Source organism: Corvus moneduloides, chromosome 7 (assembly GCF_009650955.1).
Source record: "Corvus moneduloides isolate bCorMon1 chromosome 7, bCorMon1.pri, whole genome shotgun sequence".
NCBI classification, from domain to species: Eukaryota; Metazoa; Chordata; class Aves; order Passeriformes; family Corvidae; genus Corvus; species Corvus moneduloides.
The window spans coordinates 25,683,282-25,704,232 of record NC_045482.1 but is presented as its reverse complement, the minus strand read 5'-3'; the positions used below and the strand labels follow the sequence as shown (position 1 = coordinate 25,704,232).

General features: G+C 39.1%; 1 protein-coding gene across 1 annotated transcript in view; it reads left to right on the top strand.

Moving 5' to 3' along the window:
- The window catches only part of GYPC (glycophorin C (Gerbich blood group)), a 33,140-nt gene extending 12,924 nt beyond the window's left edge, over positions 1-20,216 (top strand). The window contains exons 2-3 of the mRNA XM_032113777.1: positions 13,013-13,063; positions 15,279-20,216. Of these exons, the coding sequence (XP_031969668.1) occupies positions 13,013-13,063; positions 15,279-15,475 (248 nt within the window). The 3' untranslated portion in view covers positions 15,476-20,216. The remainder of the gene's footprint in view (positions 1-13,012; positions 13,064-15,278) is intronic.
- The last annotated feature ends 735 nt before the right edge of the window (positions 20,217-20,951 follow it).

The following is a 20,951-nucleotide window of genomic DNA, read 5'->3' as shown; positions in this document are numbered from 1 at the left end:
TTCACCTATACGGACAGAACCAAAAAAATGCAAAAAGGAAGTGGGCTTTACTCCTCTCTGTCTTGTAACAGACACATATTTGTGTCCAAGCCTTGCCATGGCATGAAGTACAGCACAGCTCTCCCTGAAATAAACTGCAGCTCACATATATCTCAGGGTGGAACTTGGCTCTTAAACAAAATTTAATGGGAGTCTGCTCTGGCTGAACTCTACTTATGACTTCATATTTTCCAGGGCTGTGCTACTGCTGTTGGCTTGTTCATTTTTCTTTCTTTCTTTTTTTTTCATTCTCTTTATACTAATAGGTGTTTCAGTGGGATAACTTGACCTTATGAGACTGTTCCAAAGCATACTTCTCTGGAGGCAGTGGTAAATGGTTTTGATACATTATGAAAATTCTTTTGAGAAGTTTGCAGGCTCTCTCATGACTGCTTGAGAAGGCAGACTTTTGCAACCTGTTAGGGAGCATCAACTGGTGAATTAAACTGGGAAGTTAGAAAGCAGAGAAGGTGGGCAGAGGCTATATATTATGTTCCTGGCTTGATTCTATCATATTTCTCATGCTCATAAAATGGAGTTTTCAAAACTTTCACCATTGGCCCGACTGAGCAGGCGGAATGTGTGAGAGAACCAATTTCAAAGGAAGCAGAAGCAGTTTCGCAATGAGAGCCTTTGCAAATTCCACCTTGTCTGTGAACCACTTGGTGTTCCACTCTGTGTGTTGGGACAGTGCCCTGCTTTGAGCCAGCAGGGCCAGCAGTGACTGCTGCTGCTTGGCCTCAGAGTCCTGTCACTGCTGATGCAGCTGTGGAAGAGCAGCACCCCTGAAGGAAGGATGGCACAGCTCTGCCCTAGGGTCCTGATTTTGACAGCTGAGAGAGGCACCTGACTTCTTAGTGCATTCCAATATAACCTCACACAGGGAATACTAAGCCCAACTTTTTCCATGGCCTTCTAGAGCTACTGTAGTTCAAAGGAGTCGCTAGACTGTGAATGTCTGAAGTTCTCTGCTCTGCTCAGAGCAGTCCAGAAAGGAAGTCTCCAGCTTTAACCAGCTGCTTTTCTCTTAATGCTTTTCTTCTGGGGAACTTGTTTTTCCAGCATGTAGGTTTATGATGTATTTCAGCCACCCAAAAGAGCATTCCTGCTTTTTGCCCTCTCTGTCTGCACCTAGCAAACCTCTCCCTGTTAATGGATCAACTGACAGTCTGACTACAGGCTGACTTGGATCAATTTGCCAATAAGTAAATAGCCCTCTAAAGCAAACAGTAAATATGAGTAAATAAGTAAATATTAAATGGGGGAAGGGGCTTTCCTTTTGGTGAGCTGGTTTTCTGCTGGATCAGCTTGGAAGGAAAATGTTTAGGAACAAGAATGCCCTTTGCTGCAGGAATGTAGCAGCCAGCTCAAATCACAACAATTCACTGTCAACTTTCCTGCATGGATATTTCATACACTTAAGAGCAGCCCAAAGGCTTTACAGTAAGTGAAAAATATGTTGGTCAGAGAAGTACCATAGCAAGCATTTGTTGCTATTGAAAACTACTAGACCATATTTCTTTGCTTAATGACACACATTAATCCTCCATTGAAATTTCCAGGGCTGTCCAAGCTGAATCTGGCTTTAAAGGTATAAAATACAGTCCAAACTATAACAATGTAGCATTCTGAACAAAAAAAGGAGCTGGAAAAAAGTACCAGCAATGTTCCTTTGTTTTTTTCTTTTACTGTTTAAACCGCTAAGGATGTCATCTACAAGCTTTGAAATGGTTTCCAAAATATGGCATTTTTTAAATTGGTGACCAAAACATAAATATTATCCAAGTACCCACTGCTACTTCTGTTTTCAGTCCAGTTTCCTAATGAAATGAGTCTTATGTGTTCCTGCTGTCTATCTGTCTGCTTAATCATCTGTTCATCCATCTGCCACTTCTCATCAAGAACTTTTGGATCCACTGACCAGTTTCAACCAGATTTGAAAGAGAAACAAAAGCCTTGGAAATTATTATAATTTTGTAGGTTGCATGAAAGTCAACACTGTCTACAGAGAGCCATTCTAGTGAACAGTAACACAAAAAGGACTCCTTATTAGAAGATTAAACTAAGTTCTTTGCTACTTAGGAATGTAGTAGCATCAAGTTTTGGCAGTATAAATTTCCTTCCATAGACGTGACTCCAGCTTAACAGGCAAAACACAGAGAGCAAGACACCATCTAAACACCTACAGGAGACATCAAGCCCCTCTGACCAGGGCATGTTCAAAGCTCTTCAAAAAAAAAAAAGGTCTCACTACCTCATAGCAAGGTTAAGCCCTCAGAACAAGCTTTGGAAAGGGATGGTTAAGCAGTGCTAACAATAATGTTTGGGATTTATTCTCCCTAATTATAGACTCTAGAAATCTAGGCTTCTTTAAGCTATTGTAAGTTTGCTTATTAGTTTATGGGAAGGAAATTCCCACACCAGACCAGGATTCACCACACTGTGTGGAGGCTGAATAGATCTTCTTGCAAGAGGGCATGTCAGAACAGAACAGAACAGAATAGCTCCAGTTGGAAGAGACACACAGTTATCATCTCGGCCAGCTGCCTGTTAGTATCCTCCTGCAGCACCTGTGGAGACAGCTGAGATCATACAGACTCCTTCCCAGCAGTCAAACATCTCGTCAGGCTGGTTATTAGCCTCCCACCTACATGGTACTTGACATTCGTGTTGCATTAGGAGAGAGGAACATTAGCAATAAACTGTTAATGAATCTCACAACAATATAAGTCTGCACTGAAAAACATTCAGTATATGGCTTCATTGCAGGTCTTCTCATGCTTAGCTCTGTTAATGTGTTCAATATGCTATTTTTCAAATAATGCCAGACAATTGTCCAAAAATAATACACAAATGATCCTTTTTTTCCTTTTTTCCCCAACAATTATTGCACAATCTGTCTGGAATTGCTCAGATGAATAATAGATGGTAAAGAAGTTTTGCTAAAATTCCTCAACTCTGTTCAGACAGCTTGGACTGATACGTAAGTGCTTTTCAGATAATAAAGTAGCCTTTGTCTTTAGAGCAAATATGCAAAAGAAATCTGCATATTCATTAAAGAAACCTTGGGAAATAAGAAATGTTGTTGCCCTGAGCTACTATTTGCCTTGCAAGTTTCTAAGGTGTTCCAATATGTTTTATTTTCTTTGTTTAATATGCTCAATATTCAAAGCATTTGGAAGATTGTTTCCACTACCGATATCTCCATTAATAATATTAATCTCATCTGTGCTCCAGGAAAGATCTCTGTGTCCCTGAAGAGCATATGCTAAACATCCTGACATTTCCACTTGCAATGCACAGTAGACAGTGCCTTAGGCAAGCACTGGTGTATGAGCTGGATGGAGCTGAATACAATTCATATCAAATAAGCCAGGAGACAGAGCACAGAGGACTACCATGTCCAAGAATTATCACCTGTTGGACTGCTTTGCAACAAAATATTGACGATGGGAATGAACATAAAGGAAGAACCCTGCCCATGTTGGGAAAATTATTACACTTTTTTAAGGACAGGAGCGTGTTGCTACATTCTTTGAACTCTTACAATAATATCAGGCTTTCACCAGTTTCCAGGTGATTTCTAGGTGACATCACTTGTACTTTGATCATATCATCTCTAGTTTAAGCACAAGGTCAAGCTTTTTCATCTCAATGAGAAATAGGCATTTGTCAGCCTCAATAGAATAATGGCCGTGTTTCTATCTCAGCATGTCGGTGTTCATTAAAATGAGTTTTCTGCCAGCAACAGAGCCAGTGAAACACTCTTGCTTTTGGATCTGTGTCTCTGGCCCCTAAATCCCACCCCCAGCATACGGAGGCTCCCTCCCTCAGTGGCTCCCCATGGGGAGGGGGAGCTGCAGGTCCTCTGGATCTCTGTGCCTGATGACTGGAAAGCTTGTGGTTACCAGAGAACTGACTCTAAACAGAGCCTAAAAATGCTGAGTCCTCACTGCCTTTCCTTCAGTGCTCCGCTACTCTGGTCTCCTTTTCCTCTCCAGTCTGCAGTTTTCGTGAAAATTGAAGCAGTCCTTATCTTTGCCTGCTTTTCCTTTAAAAACAGTTGGAGCTGAATAATGGAGTCGAAACTTGTGAAGGATAAAAGGACAGTCAGGCAGACAGCAGGAACAGAGAAAATCAGTGCAAAAATGCTGTTGAATGTATTTGATTAAAGTGTTTCAAATTCTAATAGTTCTGACTGTCTTAGTTAAGAGGACTAATTTTAACTAATGTTTGTCTTAGTGCCAAATCCATAAATGCTTAGTGCCATGTCCATAAAAGAAGGTATCTTTCAAATGTAAACCAAAACCTAATCTTCAGGGGTTATTAAGGTCATAAAATCAAGCACAACAACATTAAGAAACAGAGATCACCTTATCCTCTTATGACACGGTCAAAAGGCTTGAGAGGCAGGTCTGAGGGTGGTAGACCTGTTAGGTACAAATTAAAAGCTTGTCTTGGTAAATAATTACAAGCAGTTTAGCAGTTAAGTTGTCTTACTGCTTCATATAACCACTTACACAAGGGATTGGGAAGGAATAATCACATACTCCAAGATCTCTTGGCCTCTGACTTTTTACTAAAAGGTTCTGACTCAAATTTTTATGGTTATGTTTTTAACATAAAAGGTTTAGATCAGTGGGGTATGCTGCTTTCATTAACTGTTTCTAAGAATTATAAGAGAAATATCGGTTACAGGTTGTCAGATGGGCTTTCACTGTGTCCATAGTCAGCGGCTTTGACTACCTATGGTCATCTGCAACACTTGCAATGATTAATCAATTAAGCCAGCAACTAGTGTCTGTTCAGCTTTAACCTCAGTAAAGGAGCAAATGGCTGTTTGTTCCCATTTTCACTCAACAAAAATGAGTAGAACTTAAAAACTGTTGACTTTGGAGGAAAGTCAGTTAGAAATTAGCAAGAATCGTCAGATTCACTGGATATTTAGTGTTTCTTTCAAAACCTTCCCAATTATAAAGCCCTTAAAAGGAGTCCTCTGTTCTGATGAAGAGGGAAGACGTGGGAGGAGGAGAAGACAAAGGCAGGAAAATGACCTGATTGTGGACTGTATGCTCAAGATTGATTCATACTCCATTTGTCACTCCTTCCTTAATGAAACAATTCCAGGTCAATTTATCTTCCCCAGGAAGATGTTGTACATGGGCTGGCTCCGAGGAAAAATGTAAATGATGGCCTGGTTACATTAACCTATTTCCATAGGAAAGTAAGGAAATTTTGCAGTGATATAACTATATACCTGAAGCAGAAAAAACAGGACACAAATTCCAAATTGCCAAATGAAGCATTTTTTTAATAGATTAGACCTTCTTCCAGGTCTTCACACTTCATGCACCTTTGTGTGATAAGGAGGCGACATTTGCTCTTCAGACATTGAGCATCTTTCCCATAGGAGCATGGCAAAAAAACAGTCACCATGCACAAGCAGCAGAGTGCTTCACAGGGTGGTCCTTGGTAGCTCCCACATCCCATCTCTAAAGACGATTTCTACAGCATCCTCTTGTGAGCTTCACTGCCTGCTTGCCAAGGGGCTCCTGTACCAGGGAGGCGGCTCCTCTGCCAGGGGGGCAGCTCCTTTCTCTGTCTGCTCTCTGCTCTGAGCTTCTTCTGCCAGCCCTGAAACATTCTCACCCTTCCTGCTGCAATAAGCAGAGACAGAACTGTCTAAATTTCTCTTCCAATTTTTTACTGTATGTATACATCCTTGTGAGTACACGGGACACATTAAAGTCTGTTACCAGAGGGCACGTGGGCTGACAAAAAGCTGTCTCTCAAGTACTGTGCTGAATGGGAGCTTTAAGGTTGTAACATTTATAGTACACCTAAGGGGGAATTGCCATTGTAATGCTCTTACAGGATGCCCTTAATTGCCATCAGAATTGGTGGTAGGTATTCAGAAACCCTGAGGAAAGGAGCTAAAGTCTCCAGTAACTTCAAACCAAAAAAAAAAAAAAAAAAAAAAGTATGTGGTTCAAACTGTTCAAACTGAAAGGGGAATTTGAGGAAGCTGTCAGTTCTTTCAGGGGATAAACGGAAAAGTTAGTTTAAAAAGAAAAATGTGGGGGTTTTTAGTTTATATAACTTTGTAAAACAAAACTTGCTTCTCTTTTTAAATTCGATATGTGGCTTTTATTTCAAAATATAGAATATCTGTTCACTTTTAAAAAATCTTTACTATTTTTTAACCTGAAATAGTTTCCCAAATTTCATTAATATTTTCTTCTTTCCCCTCTTATCATTAAGGGATATAATATGATTACTTTTTGACAAAATGACTTTTAGTGTATCTCTCCATCTCTGATTTTCCCCAAGACCCAGGGCAATTCAGCTTCACAAAAGAAAGAAACACTGTGCAAGTGAAGCCATTGCTTCCACAAACATTATAAAACATATTTTCTCTTATTTACTTCATCACATTCTAGAATGGTGAAAAAATATTTTGCTAACACTGTGTACCAGAATCAAATGAGAACTTCTAAAATTATGTGACAATCCTAACCTAATTAAACTAATTTGATAATTGCTTTTTGTCCATACTATATTACAAAGTGTCAAAAATCTTAAACAGACCTTTATTTGAATTAAACTGTATACTTTGTCTGCTTAGAATTAATGACGAAGTACTTGTTAGCTGGGATAGCAAGAGAATTGGGCCCAGAGCATTTTATTTTGTAGATATTTTTAATCTGCATGATGTAACTTACATTTGGAACACAGCTTATTTACTTGCTCAAAAGATCATGTGATTGTTGTTGTTATATGACACCATTACTGTCCTTATAATAATTTAGTATACAAGTGGCAGCCAAATTATTCTGTCTCTTTTCCAGATTGACAGATGAGAAACTGTTCCTTAATTTTAAAAGAACAGCCTTGATGTGTTTCATAGTCTAATGGGAGATGGCGATGACTTTTTCAGCCAAATATGTCAAATTGATGGGTTCAGGCTGATGACCCTTCGGGATAAAAGATGCCAGCTCTAGCAGGGCACTGCACACTTACTAGCAAATATTAAAATAGGTAATGACTTTTTTTTAATTCAGAAAGGCCTCACTGTGATGCATCTGATATTGTAACGGGCCAGAGAGCAGCTTGAGCAATTAGCATATTTCTAACATGAAGTTTTCAGAAGTTGGTTCAGCTCATTTTTACAGATGCAGCTGCAGTGAACCAGTTCTAACTATAGCTTGTAAATTAAATCAGTGTGCTAAGGTTAATAGATTAATGATTTTCTCATGAATGCAGTGTGTTGGCTAGGCACAAATATAAACCAAAGGGCAAGGAGGACATACCACTGTTGCATAAACAATGGCAGTGTTAAGACTTCATTAGTTCTTCTATACTAAATGTGTGGTAAGAAAAGTCTTGCTTCAGTAAAGACAACACAGACACATTAGGACCTGCTTTTCCAGTCAAGAGGAACAATGACTGCAGAAGAGCATAAAAAGAACAAAAAGAGCCCCTGGGAAAGGAACAGTTATGATAAATACATTTTTATATACAGAATATTAAAAAAAAATTAAAATTGCAGTAATTATAGTAAAGGTTTTTAACAACTGCAAAAGCTTCCTGGTAGACTCCATATACTCCTCAGTGCTTTCAGAAGTTTATAACGTTTTACGGAACCCAATACAATACCTTAGTATTATCTTGAGTGGAGGCAGTTAGAACCTCACCTAAGGTCTTTACATAAAAAGGCAGTCATCTTTTTAAATTACAGCTCTTTAAAAGTAAGGAAAGATTAGTATGGTATGTTGTGCTAGGCCAATTGATACAAGCCAAATAAAATGAAAGAACAATCAACACTGAGGCAAAACCTTCCTCTGAATTCCCTCTCTATCTGGCCTGAGTCATGAACTGGACATCATTCAGTTTGAACATCTCCCTTGTTTGATTCACTCCCTTGGGTGATTCTGCAAAGCACATCCGTGGATACACTGAGATAAGGTTGGGTTGTTCCTCATCTGGAAAGTCCCATTAGCAGCAGCTTTTCATGAAGCGATTAGGTGAGCCGATTAAAGATGAAATCTTCCTGTGTGTTTCCTAGTCTGCTTGCCTAGGAAAGCCCTGAGAAGGAAATCACTGCCTTGAGGTGTTCAACCCACCATTCACATGGATCGAACAAATTTCAAGCACTTCTTATGCAATGAACGGTACATCAAGAGAGAAAATGGGTTGCCCAAAAAAGCACTTAAAGACCTACTTGAGTGTAATTTAGCAGCCAAGGCTTTGTCTGAGAGTGTAACCTTGCAGTCAGCAACGGACCATTGTGTAAGAGGTGGCTGGGGTTGCTAAGAATCAAAAGCACAAGCTTGTGGGTAGGAAAATCCTGAAAGACACGAGCAGGAGCAGTGCTGCCTAACTGCTGTCGAGTGGCTTTGAAACCTGTGCTGTCAGAGCTGCTTACCACACACAGATATCTGTATACTCACCCAGTCTGACAAACTCCAAAATGCAGGATCACCCACAGCTCCGTGGGAATCATGGCAATGTGAGTTGCAATCTCAGGCTTTTCCTTCTCTGCTCAACACTACCAGCTTTAGTCTGGAACTTTATCTTAGGAAATTGGAGAGGCCTTGAGAAGTTTGGGGTAAGGTCTATGTTAAAGCATCAAATTGCCCTTGTGGAGTGAGCAGTAGGGATTTGGCAGTTCACAACCATAGATTAGATCTATCCTGTAGGTGTGATTCCCATGCACTCCTGTCAAATGTGCCCAATGGGGATCCTTTTGCAGATACAGTTTTCCTTTCATGCCTTTTCCGTGTGTAAATCCATAGCAATCAAACATGTAGGTGCTTAAATTGTCAACTAAGAGTGCTGACTGCAGAACCACCAAGAGTAAAAATACTGGACTTGTCTTCTGGAAACTAATTTAGCAGACAAAAATGATGCCTGAAAATTAGAAAGTTTGATGCTTTCTACAAGTTTCTCCCATCTGCCTCTGATAGTAACCACAGAATCACTTAAAGGTATTGTTTTCTGCAAGTAGCAAGATCTAAACTCTGAGCCTTCTATGCTGAATGGGAGAAAGTATTTGGGGAATTAATATGCCCCTCCCCACCATCATGTAAGTTGAACAGCTTGTCAGTTGGAATGCCTTAACATGGTTTGGCTTCTAAAGTAATTCACTGATAGGTCTTGCATCTTTATCAGGACTCTCCATAATACTTTGTGTTTTCCTTAAAGACCTGTTTTCTGGTGTCACAAAATCATGCCAAAACAGTTTCCACCTACAAAGTACATTTAGTCCTTGGTATTGTAAAGAAGGACTGGAAAGAACTACTTGAATGAAGCTCAGATACAAAAGTGTAAATTTAAAAAAAAATAAATTATTTTAAAGCCAGTGTCAGAATTCTGGGGCAGGAAGTGATTTATGGCTTTTAGTGGTTCAGATTTGCAATTTATAGAAGAAAAGGAACCATTACAGCTGTCAGAGAAGTGCACAGTAAAAGTAGGAGAGTGCTGAATCTCAAGCAAAGATTTTCAGTGCTGGACCTGCCTGCTTCAAACAAGTGTTCCTCAGTCAAAATGGAAGAGGATAGGTTAAAACTGGGGGGGAGGGAAGGAACTACTAAAATTCATAAAAATCGAGTTTTATTGGAAAATAGCACCAGGAGGAGGAAGTTTAACAAATTTACCAACAAATTGAGCAGGAAAAAGTCACCACTGGCCATGTTAACACACAAACCAGTTGTACTGATTTGCCACCTGGGAAGCAAAAAGCCAGAGATCTGCTTGCAGTATTTAAGTCAGGAATATTTCTGAGGCTTTCAGAGGCTGCTGCTTTCTCAGCAGGATGTGACTGATGAGGATGAGACAGGTAGCAATTGTCATTCTATTGCAAAAATCCCTTATCTGTAAGTTTATGAGCAAAATGGGAATTTGATGAATTTCAGGTCACGACACATTTCGCGTCATTCTGGCTTTTAGAAATATACTTTCCAACAACAGACAATTTGATTTGCATGTTCTATTCTTGATTTAGTCAACTCATTCTGATGGCCAGATATTTTATGAAAAACAAGTTTCCCCAAAATCTTTTGATTTCTGCGTGTCATGGTAACCAATGGCAGCATATAACAAGAATGTTTAAACACTTTCAGAACCAGACTGTAGCTGGACAAGGGCAAATAAAACAGAGAGAGAAAGTTTTGCAAGGACAATTTAGCAACAGATAACACAAAATATGTCCTTGAAACAAAGGGAAACAATCAAAACAGGTGCAACAGCAGCTATTGAAACACAGACCTCTGAGCACTCTGCATGTGAAGAAGAGCAGAATGAAGAAGGTACAAGAAGGTCAAAGCCATTGCTGAGCTAAAAATTCCTTCAGTAAACTGGATGTCTTTTCTGCCTCAGAAAGTGAAGATTCAGTCCTACAGTAATGCACTGTATTTCTCATATAGACTGAGTTTAGAGAGGCCATGCTGATGTTCCTGGCCAAGCATGGATTCCCTTCTGGACAGCAACTGCTGTTTCAGTCCTGCTCAGGGAAGAGGGTCTCATTCCATCACACACGCCTTGCGTGCTCCTCAATATTTCAGGAAGGGTGACACTGTTTGAACCTCAAACAACCCCAACACTTTCGCACCTGCCTAGCACTGCTGTGATATTGCCATGAATCACATAGCTATTTTTGGACAAAGGGAAATTTCAGAGACAGTGAAACAGGGATTAAGGGTGTCTCTGTGCTCTCCATCAACATTGCTCCTAAACTGATCTGGGGAGCAGACCTTGGAAATGTCTGGTCATTGGTGGTAGCTGCAATGTTCTGGCACTCTGACTGATGCAGCAAAAGGCTGCCTGGTAGGGCAGCAAGCCTGTTCTGTAGTCAAAAGAGAACACTCAATGGGGTAGTCAGGCCCTGGTGCTCCCAGTGAAATGGGGACTGTGGTGCGGGAAGCCACGTTACGGTGTCAGCTGGTTGCTGAAGGGCACAGCAGTGCCAGCTTAGCAGATCAGTGCCAGCTACACCATAGCTCAAGATGAGTCTGGCATTCTGTAGCAAACTTAGAAAGTACAGCATGGAAATGAAAACTTTTCTGACAATTGATGATACTGTATTCCACTATCAAAAAGCACTGTGATGGCAAGTACTAGAGATAAGGCACCTGCTTGTAATCTGAATCTGAGAGGCACCTGGGAATCCCAGGTAAGAGCAGAGAGTTACTCATAAACGTTTATAATTAAAGGGATAATAATTTGATCTGGAATTAATGCTTGGCAGCAAGCTGTGTGGCTAGGGAAGCACTTTAGAATTCACACCTTCAAGTATTTGATTGCTGTAGAGGAGCCTGCTTTTCTGGCAAGCAGTATGTATTTGGTGTGTAAAGGAATACAGAGCATTTTGACCTTGAGGCAATTAATCTCTTCTGAGCATGTGGGTTTTGAATGGACGTAGACATAATTAGAGTTTTTAAATTACAGAAGGTGTGCTCAATCTTTCCATCAGTATATAGATGGAAGAAAATGCAGGAAGGATCTCTAGGGGAGAGAAAAGCGCTCCTACTTTCTAGAAAAAGCACCTCCCATGCTTGAGAATAAGTGGATCCTTTGAATCTCAGCTCTCCTCAGTTTGTTGCAAACTGATGTTAGAGCAAGGAGAAAACTGCTGGTAGTGTTTTGTCCTTGAATCACATATACAGATATAGCAAAAGGTATCCCATGTATCAACCATAGTGCCACTGTTGAGTTTATAGAAGGATTTGGAGTTAGATTTTCACCTTTTCCAGAGAACTTTTCTATCTACTGCACTTACCAAAGGGAAATTAAAAAAAAAGACCTCACATAAAGCTTTTTGTCTTATTCAAAAACCAGTGTCATTTAGAATTATATAAATAGTACAAAACTAAACAAAGAAAGGAGTGTCCTGTCATTATCCTAGCATAGAAAAACTCGAGGAGTTCATCACCCTCTCAGACATCTACATAACGCAGGACTAGGTGAGCTGATACTACTGGCATGGAATAAGGAGCAGAAAACAATTCAGAATTGTATCCTGATCACCTAAGTGGAAGTTGGTGAAGAAATTCTTGTCTGTATGTGTTTACTTATATTTAAGGTCTATCTCAAACAATAAAGAGAGAAATATCCTCACTGGGTTTTGGGATGTTTTTTCATCTCCTCTTTAAAAAGCTTTGCCTATTCATTAGTTGTTTTGGGTATTCTTATTAAGTGCTATAATTAAGATCAAAGTGTAGTTCAAATTCTAGCTGCTCTTTCTTACAACATCTCAGACCAGTTTCTTACCTCACAAATAAACATGGTCAGGTACTTCTCTTTTACAATTGATTGTAAAGGTTTTTTGGGTTTTTTTATAAATTATAATCTAACAAACAATGTTATTTGATTTATCAACACTGACTCCAGACTTACTCTAAGTGGACACTGTATTTTATGCCACACACGTGAGAGGCTTGCCTTGATTCCAAATGTAAGCTTAAAAGAAAACAAATGCTAAGAAGAAAAACAGGACATTGCATATAAATAAATACTAATTGAAATCAATACATACAGATTAATTTGCATCAAATCAAGATCCAGACCATACTCTGAAGAGCCATAAATGGGAAAATAAATAGACATCAACCTTTTTTTCCCAAAACTACCTCTCTGAGAGTAATCACAGTACCTAAATGCTCTTAATTTAATCATTCACTGGAGGATGTTACAGGTAAGTGCTCATAATAAACAGTAGGTGTTGCCCTGAGGGCCACGATAGTTTGCATAATGTGCTAGCTATTTATTTTCCAGTGTTATGGTGGCAGAAAACTGTTACAGTATGGCTAACTCTAATGTGAAGTTTCATAAATGTCTTTTGCTAACAAGAGATATTGATCAAGGTCTGAGTTTCACAGGTTAAAATAATACAGCACCGCCAGTACAGGCACTGCTGCTCTATATGATCCAATTCCTTTTTTATAATTAACTTTTGTATGTTCTATTCTATTTATAGATGGAGAAGTGGAGAGCCCCACAGCTGGAGCAGATGTGGCTGTTATTGGAGGTGAGTACCAGACCGTACTAAGCAGCACAATAAGAATTAAAACAGCAGGTTTGTTGATTTCTTGCATTTTGCAAATCCCCTACTTTGCTGACAAGACAACAGGAGCGGCACAATTAGAGTTAATTAGGCCAGTGGGAAATCTGCTCCCAGAGGGGCTATTGCAAGATAACGAGATGAGATAATGAGCATAAGCCATATACTGAGCAGTAACACCCCCATCCATTCCCCATTTCAGGACAAACAAATACCAAACAGTCCTGATTTCCTTCAGTATTCACTGGGTCAAGCTTCAGTACAGAACTGGTGTAGCACTTTTGATTTGAGCAATGTTAGCTTACACCAGCTGACCCTTTATTGTTACAGAATTCACCACACTATATTTCCTGGTGCTCCATTAAAGCTCTCTCATGCATTTAAACTAAATACAGTTGTCAGAATAAATGAGCAAAGCTATGTTCACGGAGTGAACCTGTCTTTTTATTTTTATTGTGTTTGTTCATTTCCATGCTAACACACTAATTTCAGTCATTCACAAGGGGCTATACCAATCATTAGTGCAAATTGGTGAGGTTCTGCTATATTTCCCTCAGGTCCCATCTCCTGTAACTTTAATTTCGGCTTTCTATGAACAAGTAGCAGGTAAATTGATTTGTACTTAGTCCCTTAGGCTTATTAATATTGTGCTACATCTAAAGCCTGTTAGAGCCTCTTGTGTCAAGGGATAGCAGCGAGGTCCTAAAAATTGATGAAGCCCACACTGTAACCATGATATTATTTTAAATCTGGAGTTCTTTGTATAAGGAATTTCATTTCTGCTAGCAGTAACTTCACATTCCAGAACCAGACACCATGAAATCTGGGGGATAATGTTAAGGAGTATGTTTTAAGGCAGAGTTATAATCTTTATTTACTCTGCTAATATTCTTTCTATTCCTATGTTTTCACACCAGTAGGATATCCCCACTCAGTTTACTGATACTGATAAATCTAAAGCTTTGAAGATACTCACTCTCGCCGCTTATCTTGACTATAAGATGCAGAAAAGAGATACTCTCTACCTTCCCCTCATTGTCTCTGCAGAGTAGCAGGCATTTCCAGAGAGCAGTTCTGAGAAAATGTAGAGTTCACTTCTGGAAGACAAAAACAGACACACTCTTCACTGACAACAGAGGAAGCCCTAGGAATGTTCCATTCTAGTTCTTTTCATTGTGTGTTTCTTTAATGTTTGGTTTATTAATAAGAATATAGAATCACCTCAGTATCATGTACTTTTACAGAATCACAGCAAAAGCATTTATAAGCACATCCTGGATCCATGCAAAAAAACATGTTTAAAAATTACAAAAGTCATGCGACTTGAATAAACTTCAAAACAATTTATTTTCAGGATTTTTAAGTCAAAAATTTGAGCTAGGAGGAAAGGGTTAGAGTTTGTAGGTTTTTTAACAATGGACTTGTCATGGACTTGTCATTCCTTGGACTTGTCAGGACTTGTCTCTTTTATGGACTTCTACCTTTCACAGTAGAAAAGGATCTTGAATTTACTTTCTTTCACTAGGAGTGCTTCCATTCACCATTTGGTCCTATGCACACTGGGTTCATCCATAGAAATTTTTGTCCAGTCAACACATAGCTGGAAATTAGCCTTAGTGCAGGAGACAAGAAGGATCTACCCAGAATCCCTTCCTTCTGCCAGGTGTCACTTCCACATTCATTACAATCAGACTTTCTTAATTAGAGCACAGCATGAAATGGCAGCTTGAAAAGACAGAGCAGTTCCAGAGCCACACAGCTCCTGCTATTTGTTTAATGTCTTCGTGGAAATACTCTGCCCTGAACATTTCCTGAAATTGAGAACACTCAAGAAGGCAGGGTTGGGTTGCCTGCAACACCGGGTATATGTTACCAGAAGGAGGAAGGAAACCTATTGGTTTTCCTTTATGTTCTCTTATTTCTCCTCATTTTGCAGTGACCTTTTAGCTCCAATGTGTTCAATCAAACCAAGCCACTGATTTGAAAGAAAGCTAGTGAGAATTTGTCCTGTATTCCTGCAGTATCTATACCCTATCTTGGTTTTCCCAGTGTGTTCTGACTCTGGCCACTGCACCATGCAAACATCTTACAACACATGGGCTTTTCCCCACCGAGCGATTCAAGTCATGATGTCTGGCTGTGAGTTTATTACTGGTGATACATTTAAGTGGTCTCTTTCCAGGTGTGATTGCTGCCGTGGTATTCGTCCTCATTTGCCTGCTGGTGGTGATGGTCCGGTACATGTACAGGCACAAGGGCACCTACCACACCAACGAGGCCAAAGGAACTGAGTTTGCCGAAAGCGCAGATGCCGCTTTGAAAAATGACCCCGCTCTCCAGGAAGCAGTGGATGAGAGCAAAAAGGAATATTTCATCTGAGAGGCAAGGATTTCCATGGAGACTTCCCCAAGGGAATCAGTCAGAAATATAACATCAACAGAAGTACTAAGAGGTGGATAATATGAGGATACAGGCGAGCATCCTAATTGAAAAGTATCTCTTTACTTTTTTTTGTCACTGGGTTGTTTCTTTTCCTCTAGCAGTGAAGAACTAAATGCCAGATACTTGCCTGTTGATTTTATTAGCAACACAGCTGGTCACAGTTGAAATCAATATCAGATAAGAAACAAAATCTCAGTATGAGTGATACACCAAAACCAGATAAAGATAGCAAATGTCAAGCCTTGACATTTGGTGAAAATAGCAGATGCCAAATGAAAACATCCTCTTAGAGTTAATGATGCATCCTATTCTGATATGATGAAGAACTACCTGAAATTGAATTTCAAATGGTAACAGAACAAACATTAAACTAGATAAAGCTGATCTAGCTCAAAACAAAAATAAATCTATAGTCCAGATACACCCCATGCCCTTAAATGCGCATTTTTATTGGAACAGGGGAGTTTATTTTGTTTGTTTGGGGATTTACACTGGGATTTTTTTTTTTAAATTTTTGAATTTTATATCTATAAAAAAATCAAAGACACTTCAAAGAAATAAAACTCTTGGAAAACATGGAAAAAGTAAGAATGAAGGATTTATTACTGACTTTCTCTGCATGGCAGCTTGAGAACTGCAAAATGCTGGAATTTACAATGTAGTATATAATAGCCAGTGGATGTACAAATATGATTCCAATTAGTCAGCAGGTTCTTGGCACACATGCATAGATAGATATTAAAAGGTAAAGCATCCTGGTTTGAGCAGACCGCTTGAAACAATGGAGCTCAGCTACATTTTTTCATGCAAGATATTTTTGCCTGAGTATTTATTTATTTATTTTGCATTTGAAAATCCTCTGAGTGCCCACCAGCAGGATTGTGGATTTTTGCAGGGAGAGGAATTCAGTTCTGGTGCAGATACCAATACATTATTCACAAATGCAACCATATGACTGTCACTATAAAGAAGCTTGTTCAGATTAACTGCATCCCTCTGGCTTTGTTTCTCACTCTGTAGGGCTTCTGTATATCCTTTGCAGTGTGCTAGACCAGAGAATTACACTGACCATCAATGCTTTATTACAAATAAATAAATAAATAAATAGACAGATAGATTATTCATGGTGGGCTGCATGAAAAGATCTTATTCCTCACCTAAGAATCAACGGTGATGAGTTTCTTTACCCCAGTAAGTTGGCTTCCTAAATGAAGCCCACAGTTTGCTCCAGAAATAGGATAATTGTTCTCTGCACCTGCTCATCCACAGCTGTCATGGTGCCCTGGACTACTGAAAATAGAGGTGGAGAAATACAAGATAACAAATAAGATACTGATGAGCTCTGCTCAACTTGATGTATTTTTTCCTGTGCTTTGATCTATATATGTGTGTACATATATATAAAGTCATCTACAGCTGCGCTTTGAAGACACTGTTGCTGATCACTTGTGCTCACTTCTTGGCACCAAAGCTCAGAAAGCTCCTGGACTCCAGTGTCGATTACTGACATTGGTCACAAAAATGCTGTAAGAGATCTGAGCAAGACAAGACTCTGAGGACCCCAACTGAAAAAAACAAGATATTTTTGTCTTTCAATCACAATCTCAGTCCTTCCTCAGTACTCGAAGAAGATGGACTCCGAAGTATTTTTAGAATTCCAATACCTTTGCTTTTGGATCTTAAATCCGTGTGCGTTAGCATTTTAACCAAAGAATATGAAACTCGTGCCAAATGTATTAAATGCTTAAGATACTTTTTGTAACATACCATTGGACAGCCACATTGTATTCTGTGGCTACTGCAGTAAAAAAATGCACAAAACATAGCACTGGCAGAGCCCAAATTATTTTGATATTATGCACCTGTCTCCTTCTAAGACACATTAATATTTTAATCTTTTTACTACTTTTGAAATAGGAGGTATTTTATTTCTCTAGGACAAGTGTTAGAAAAAAATCACTGATCTTAACTGTGAGACTGAGTTTATAAAACTGAAGACCCCTGGCCCTCCAGTTCGATGAAAATGTAAATATTTCCTCTGAGAAAAGTATAACTGGGGTGACTTGAGATTTGCTGCACCTCCCACATAAAGTGTGGGAACACCAAAGAACTTTCTTCCAGCCCTAGCAGGACCTATAGAGGACTACCAGCCTTTTGTCCCCTTTCATGTATTCAGAACGTGTAACATTATTATAACTGTTAAAGAAAATTGACTTTAGAGGAAATTTTGATAGACATAGGAAATAAATTCCTGCCTCTCTCCCCAGTCATAAAATTCTGGCTTTTGCAAGTTGAGCGTGCAGATTTTAATTAGACACCTGTGTCATACCTGTTACACACAGGAACCTGACTTAGTGTCTCTTTTGGTGTGGGTGTGAGTATTTTAAATTATGTGGTAGGCTTAGACAAAGTGCCACACTGGAATTATAGAGGCCAGATTTTCTGGTGGTACAGCATGGGTTCAGAGTACCTCAGCCAATTCTTACCAGTTCAGACAACTTCAGACTTTGTGTCATTGCCTCCCCTAAATCTGAACTGAATGCAACTTTTGGTCTCTGACTACATCTCTTCTTAGTAGCTTAATTAACAATCTTTATCCCATTTTCCCTATTTATCTAGGCTGACAAACACTCCAAGCATTCAGGAACAGCTTCCCTGTTGGTAACGAGCCACTTTGAATAGTTGGTCAGCAGCAATTCTGGCACGAGCTATGGTTTCAGTGAGGTTATTTATTTACTGTGTCCTTCTGGGTTTCAGGGCTTTGTGTATTTAGAAATTACTCAAGCACACTCAACAGAGAGAATAAATGGTTTGTGGAGATTGTCTGTTTCTTTGTTTTCTTCAGGAAAAACTTTGCTTTGCAATGAAGAAAGCTCATGATATGTGGTGACTTGGCAGACTCTAATGGCCCCATCCTCTGTTTTTCGCTCATACAATAACTCTACTGTCTTGAGTCATTCAATTTAGTTGTAAAAAGAGTGCATTGTGAACTTCCTATAACTTTCAAAACTAATTAGCAAAACATCCTTCTGCAAGCAGCATGCTGTGCTAAAACAAACATGTACAGTGCTGAGACATCTCAGTTGGCAGCCATAGCATTTCATCACTGATGGTTAAATGATTTTTGCAATTTGCTGCCTGAATAGAATAATTAATGAAACAGATTCTTCTTTCCCCCCCCCCATACTTTTATGTAGGGTCCCTCTAATGCTGTGGCCTGTTGTCCTACAGCTCTTTGGTGCCCCATCTCCTCAGCTGTGACTGCTGTTCTTGTTTGCAGTCCCCCAGCTCCCATCTGGATCTCTACTGCCTTCTCTATGGTAAGGGATTAGCCATTTACTTATGTATTTATTTATCTATTTTTATCAATGAAGGTGTTCTGCCCTTCTCTGCTAGCCAGTAAACATTTTCATAAAGGTTTTAATTTTGGATTGCCAATCCTATGTCAAATTTGAGCAAATTTGACCAACCTGATCTGAGACGGATTTACAGAGTGATCACATATGGCACATTTTTACAGAAAACATGTTTGTTAAAAATGGCACTGCAAGTTCTGTATTTGTTAAATTTAGTGCTATAAACCTCCAGTGCTCATTAAACAAGGGAGCATTATGATGATCCCTCTGTCGTCATGCCTTAATGCCCTGTGAAAACTTGTTGAATCCCACTTTGCATGGGAAGTCATAGGTCCACACTTACAGGCGTAAGTAAGCCATCTTTCAATGATGTATGGGAAAGCAATGCTCCAAAATGACCAATATTTGCTGAAGTTGGAAGACAGAAAATAAATATGATCCTGTAGGAACACAGGACATTTTTTTATGATATATGAAAATGAAAGAGATTAAACACAGTATTTCTGGTGATATTGGTGAGCTTTAAGAGTGGGTGCATGAAGCTTTCAAATTCTCTCACTGATAAAAATAATCCCTTGCAAAGGGGAATTAATCTCCTTTTAAGTCATTTCTTTTTGTCACTCCTTGAAAAGAGTTTTCACAGATTCAATATTCTGACATTCTGACTTAACAACTGAAACTCAATTTTTTCTAATTTTATGAGCATAACTGACAGTCCTCCCCTGCACCCATCTCAGCCCCTGAAGCATTATTACAGCTCAGCAGAGTAATTCTGTCCGAAAGAAGTCAGTCCCAAATGTGTATCTGGCCAACCAGACCATGGACCTGGTATGCATTTTTTCTGGGGCTTGGCCTCTATTGTTCCAGGTTTTCCCCAGGTCCAATGTGCCATTGCACATTAACACAGGCCTGAGGAGCATTTAGTCAGCCCCTTGTCGAGGAAACAAGACATATATAGACATACATATATGTAATTTTTTTCTTTTTAGAATACCAAGACCAAATAATTTTGTAACCCTATTAAAAATAGGACTATGGGATTTCTCAGTATCAAGCTTTCTCTTAAATCGAATCTAGGGATCACTGTGGTGCATCAGTACAGGGAAATAAAAAGGACTATTGTCTTTCAACAAGGAATGCAGACAAAGTGCTGAAACATTTACAGTTCAGGGATAAGCAGGAAAGTACTGCACTGCTAAAGCCTGCAAGAATCCCTCATAGAACAGAGGAAACCCTGAGACAAGATGCAGAGAAAATCATTAAAAAGGTGCAGAGCAAGAGAAGGTAATCAGATGCCAATAGGGATGGAGAGAAGCTTTTCATCAAAAAAAATAGATATTGCTGTTTGGAGAAATCAAAGTGTATTTGCTCAGTGTAACTGCTGACAACAAATTTCTTTGAATTATATGAGAGGTTTTCTTTGAATAAAATGAGATGTTTGGATTCCTTGTGTGTTCAAGTCCAATCAAAAAATGATGGTACATACACACCAAAAGAATACTCACATTAAAAGGTATTTATTGCATTTTCTAAAATCCCCCAGTTCTTCACATAAGAAAGCTTTGTATGTTTAGAAAGTGCAGAAGCCTCACAGCAGCTATTCATTCAGGACAGAAAATTAAAGAATCCCTGAACAATCAACGGACCCACATCTGATGTCTGGAAATTTGGGTAAATAAAGGAAGTTAATAATATAAAAATAAAACATAGATGGTGAGCAAAAATTCCAACCATATATTACAAAGAAGTTAAATAGTTGTTGTAGTAGAGATCCTTCTATAATTCAAGACAGTGGTATTGTCAGTGACTGGAAATAAGGAATCCTTATTCTACATGTCTATTTCCTGTGTGTTTGGGACAAAATCCCACTGAATTCAGTGGGACAAGCATTTCACTGACTGTATTTACCCTTCCTGCAAAAAAAATTGTATTTCCACCCATGTCAGAAAGAAACACATTAAAGTACAATCTTTATAAGTGCTGATCTTTCAGCATAACTTCTTGCCTTCACACCTCTTCTGTTGTTGCAAACTGTATGTATGATGGAAAGTATCTGA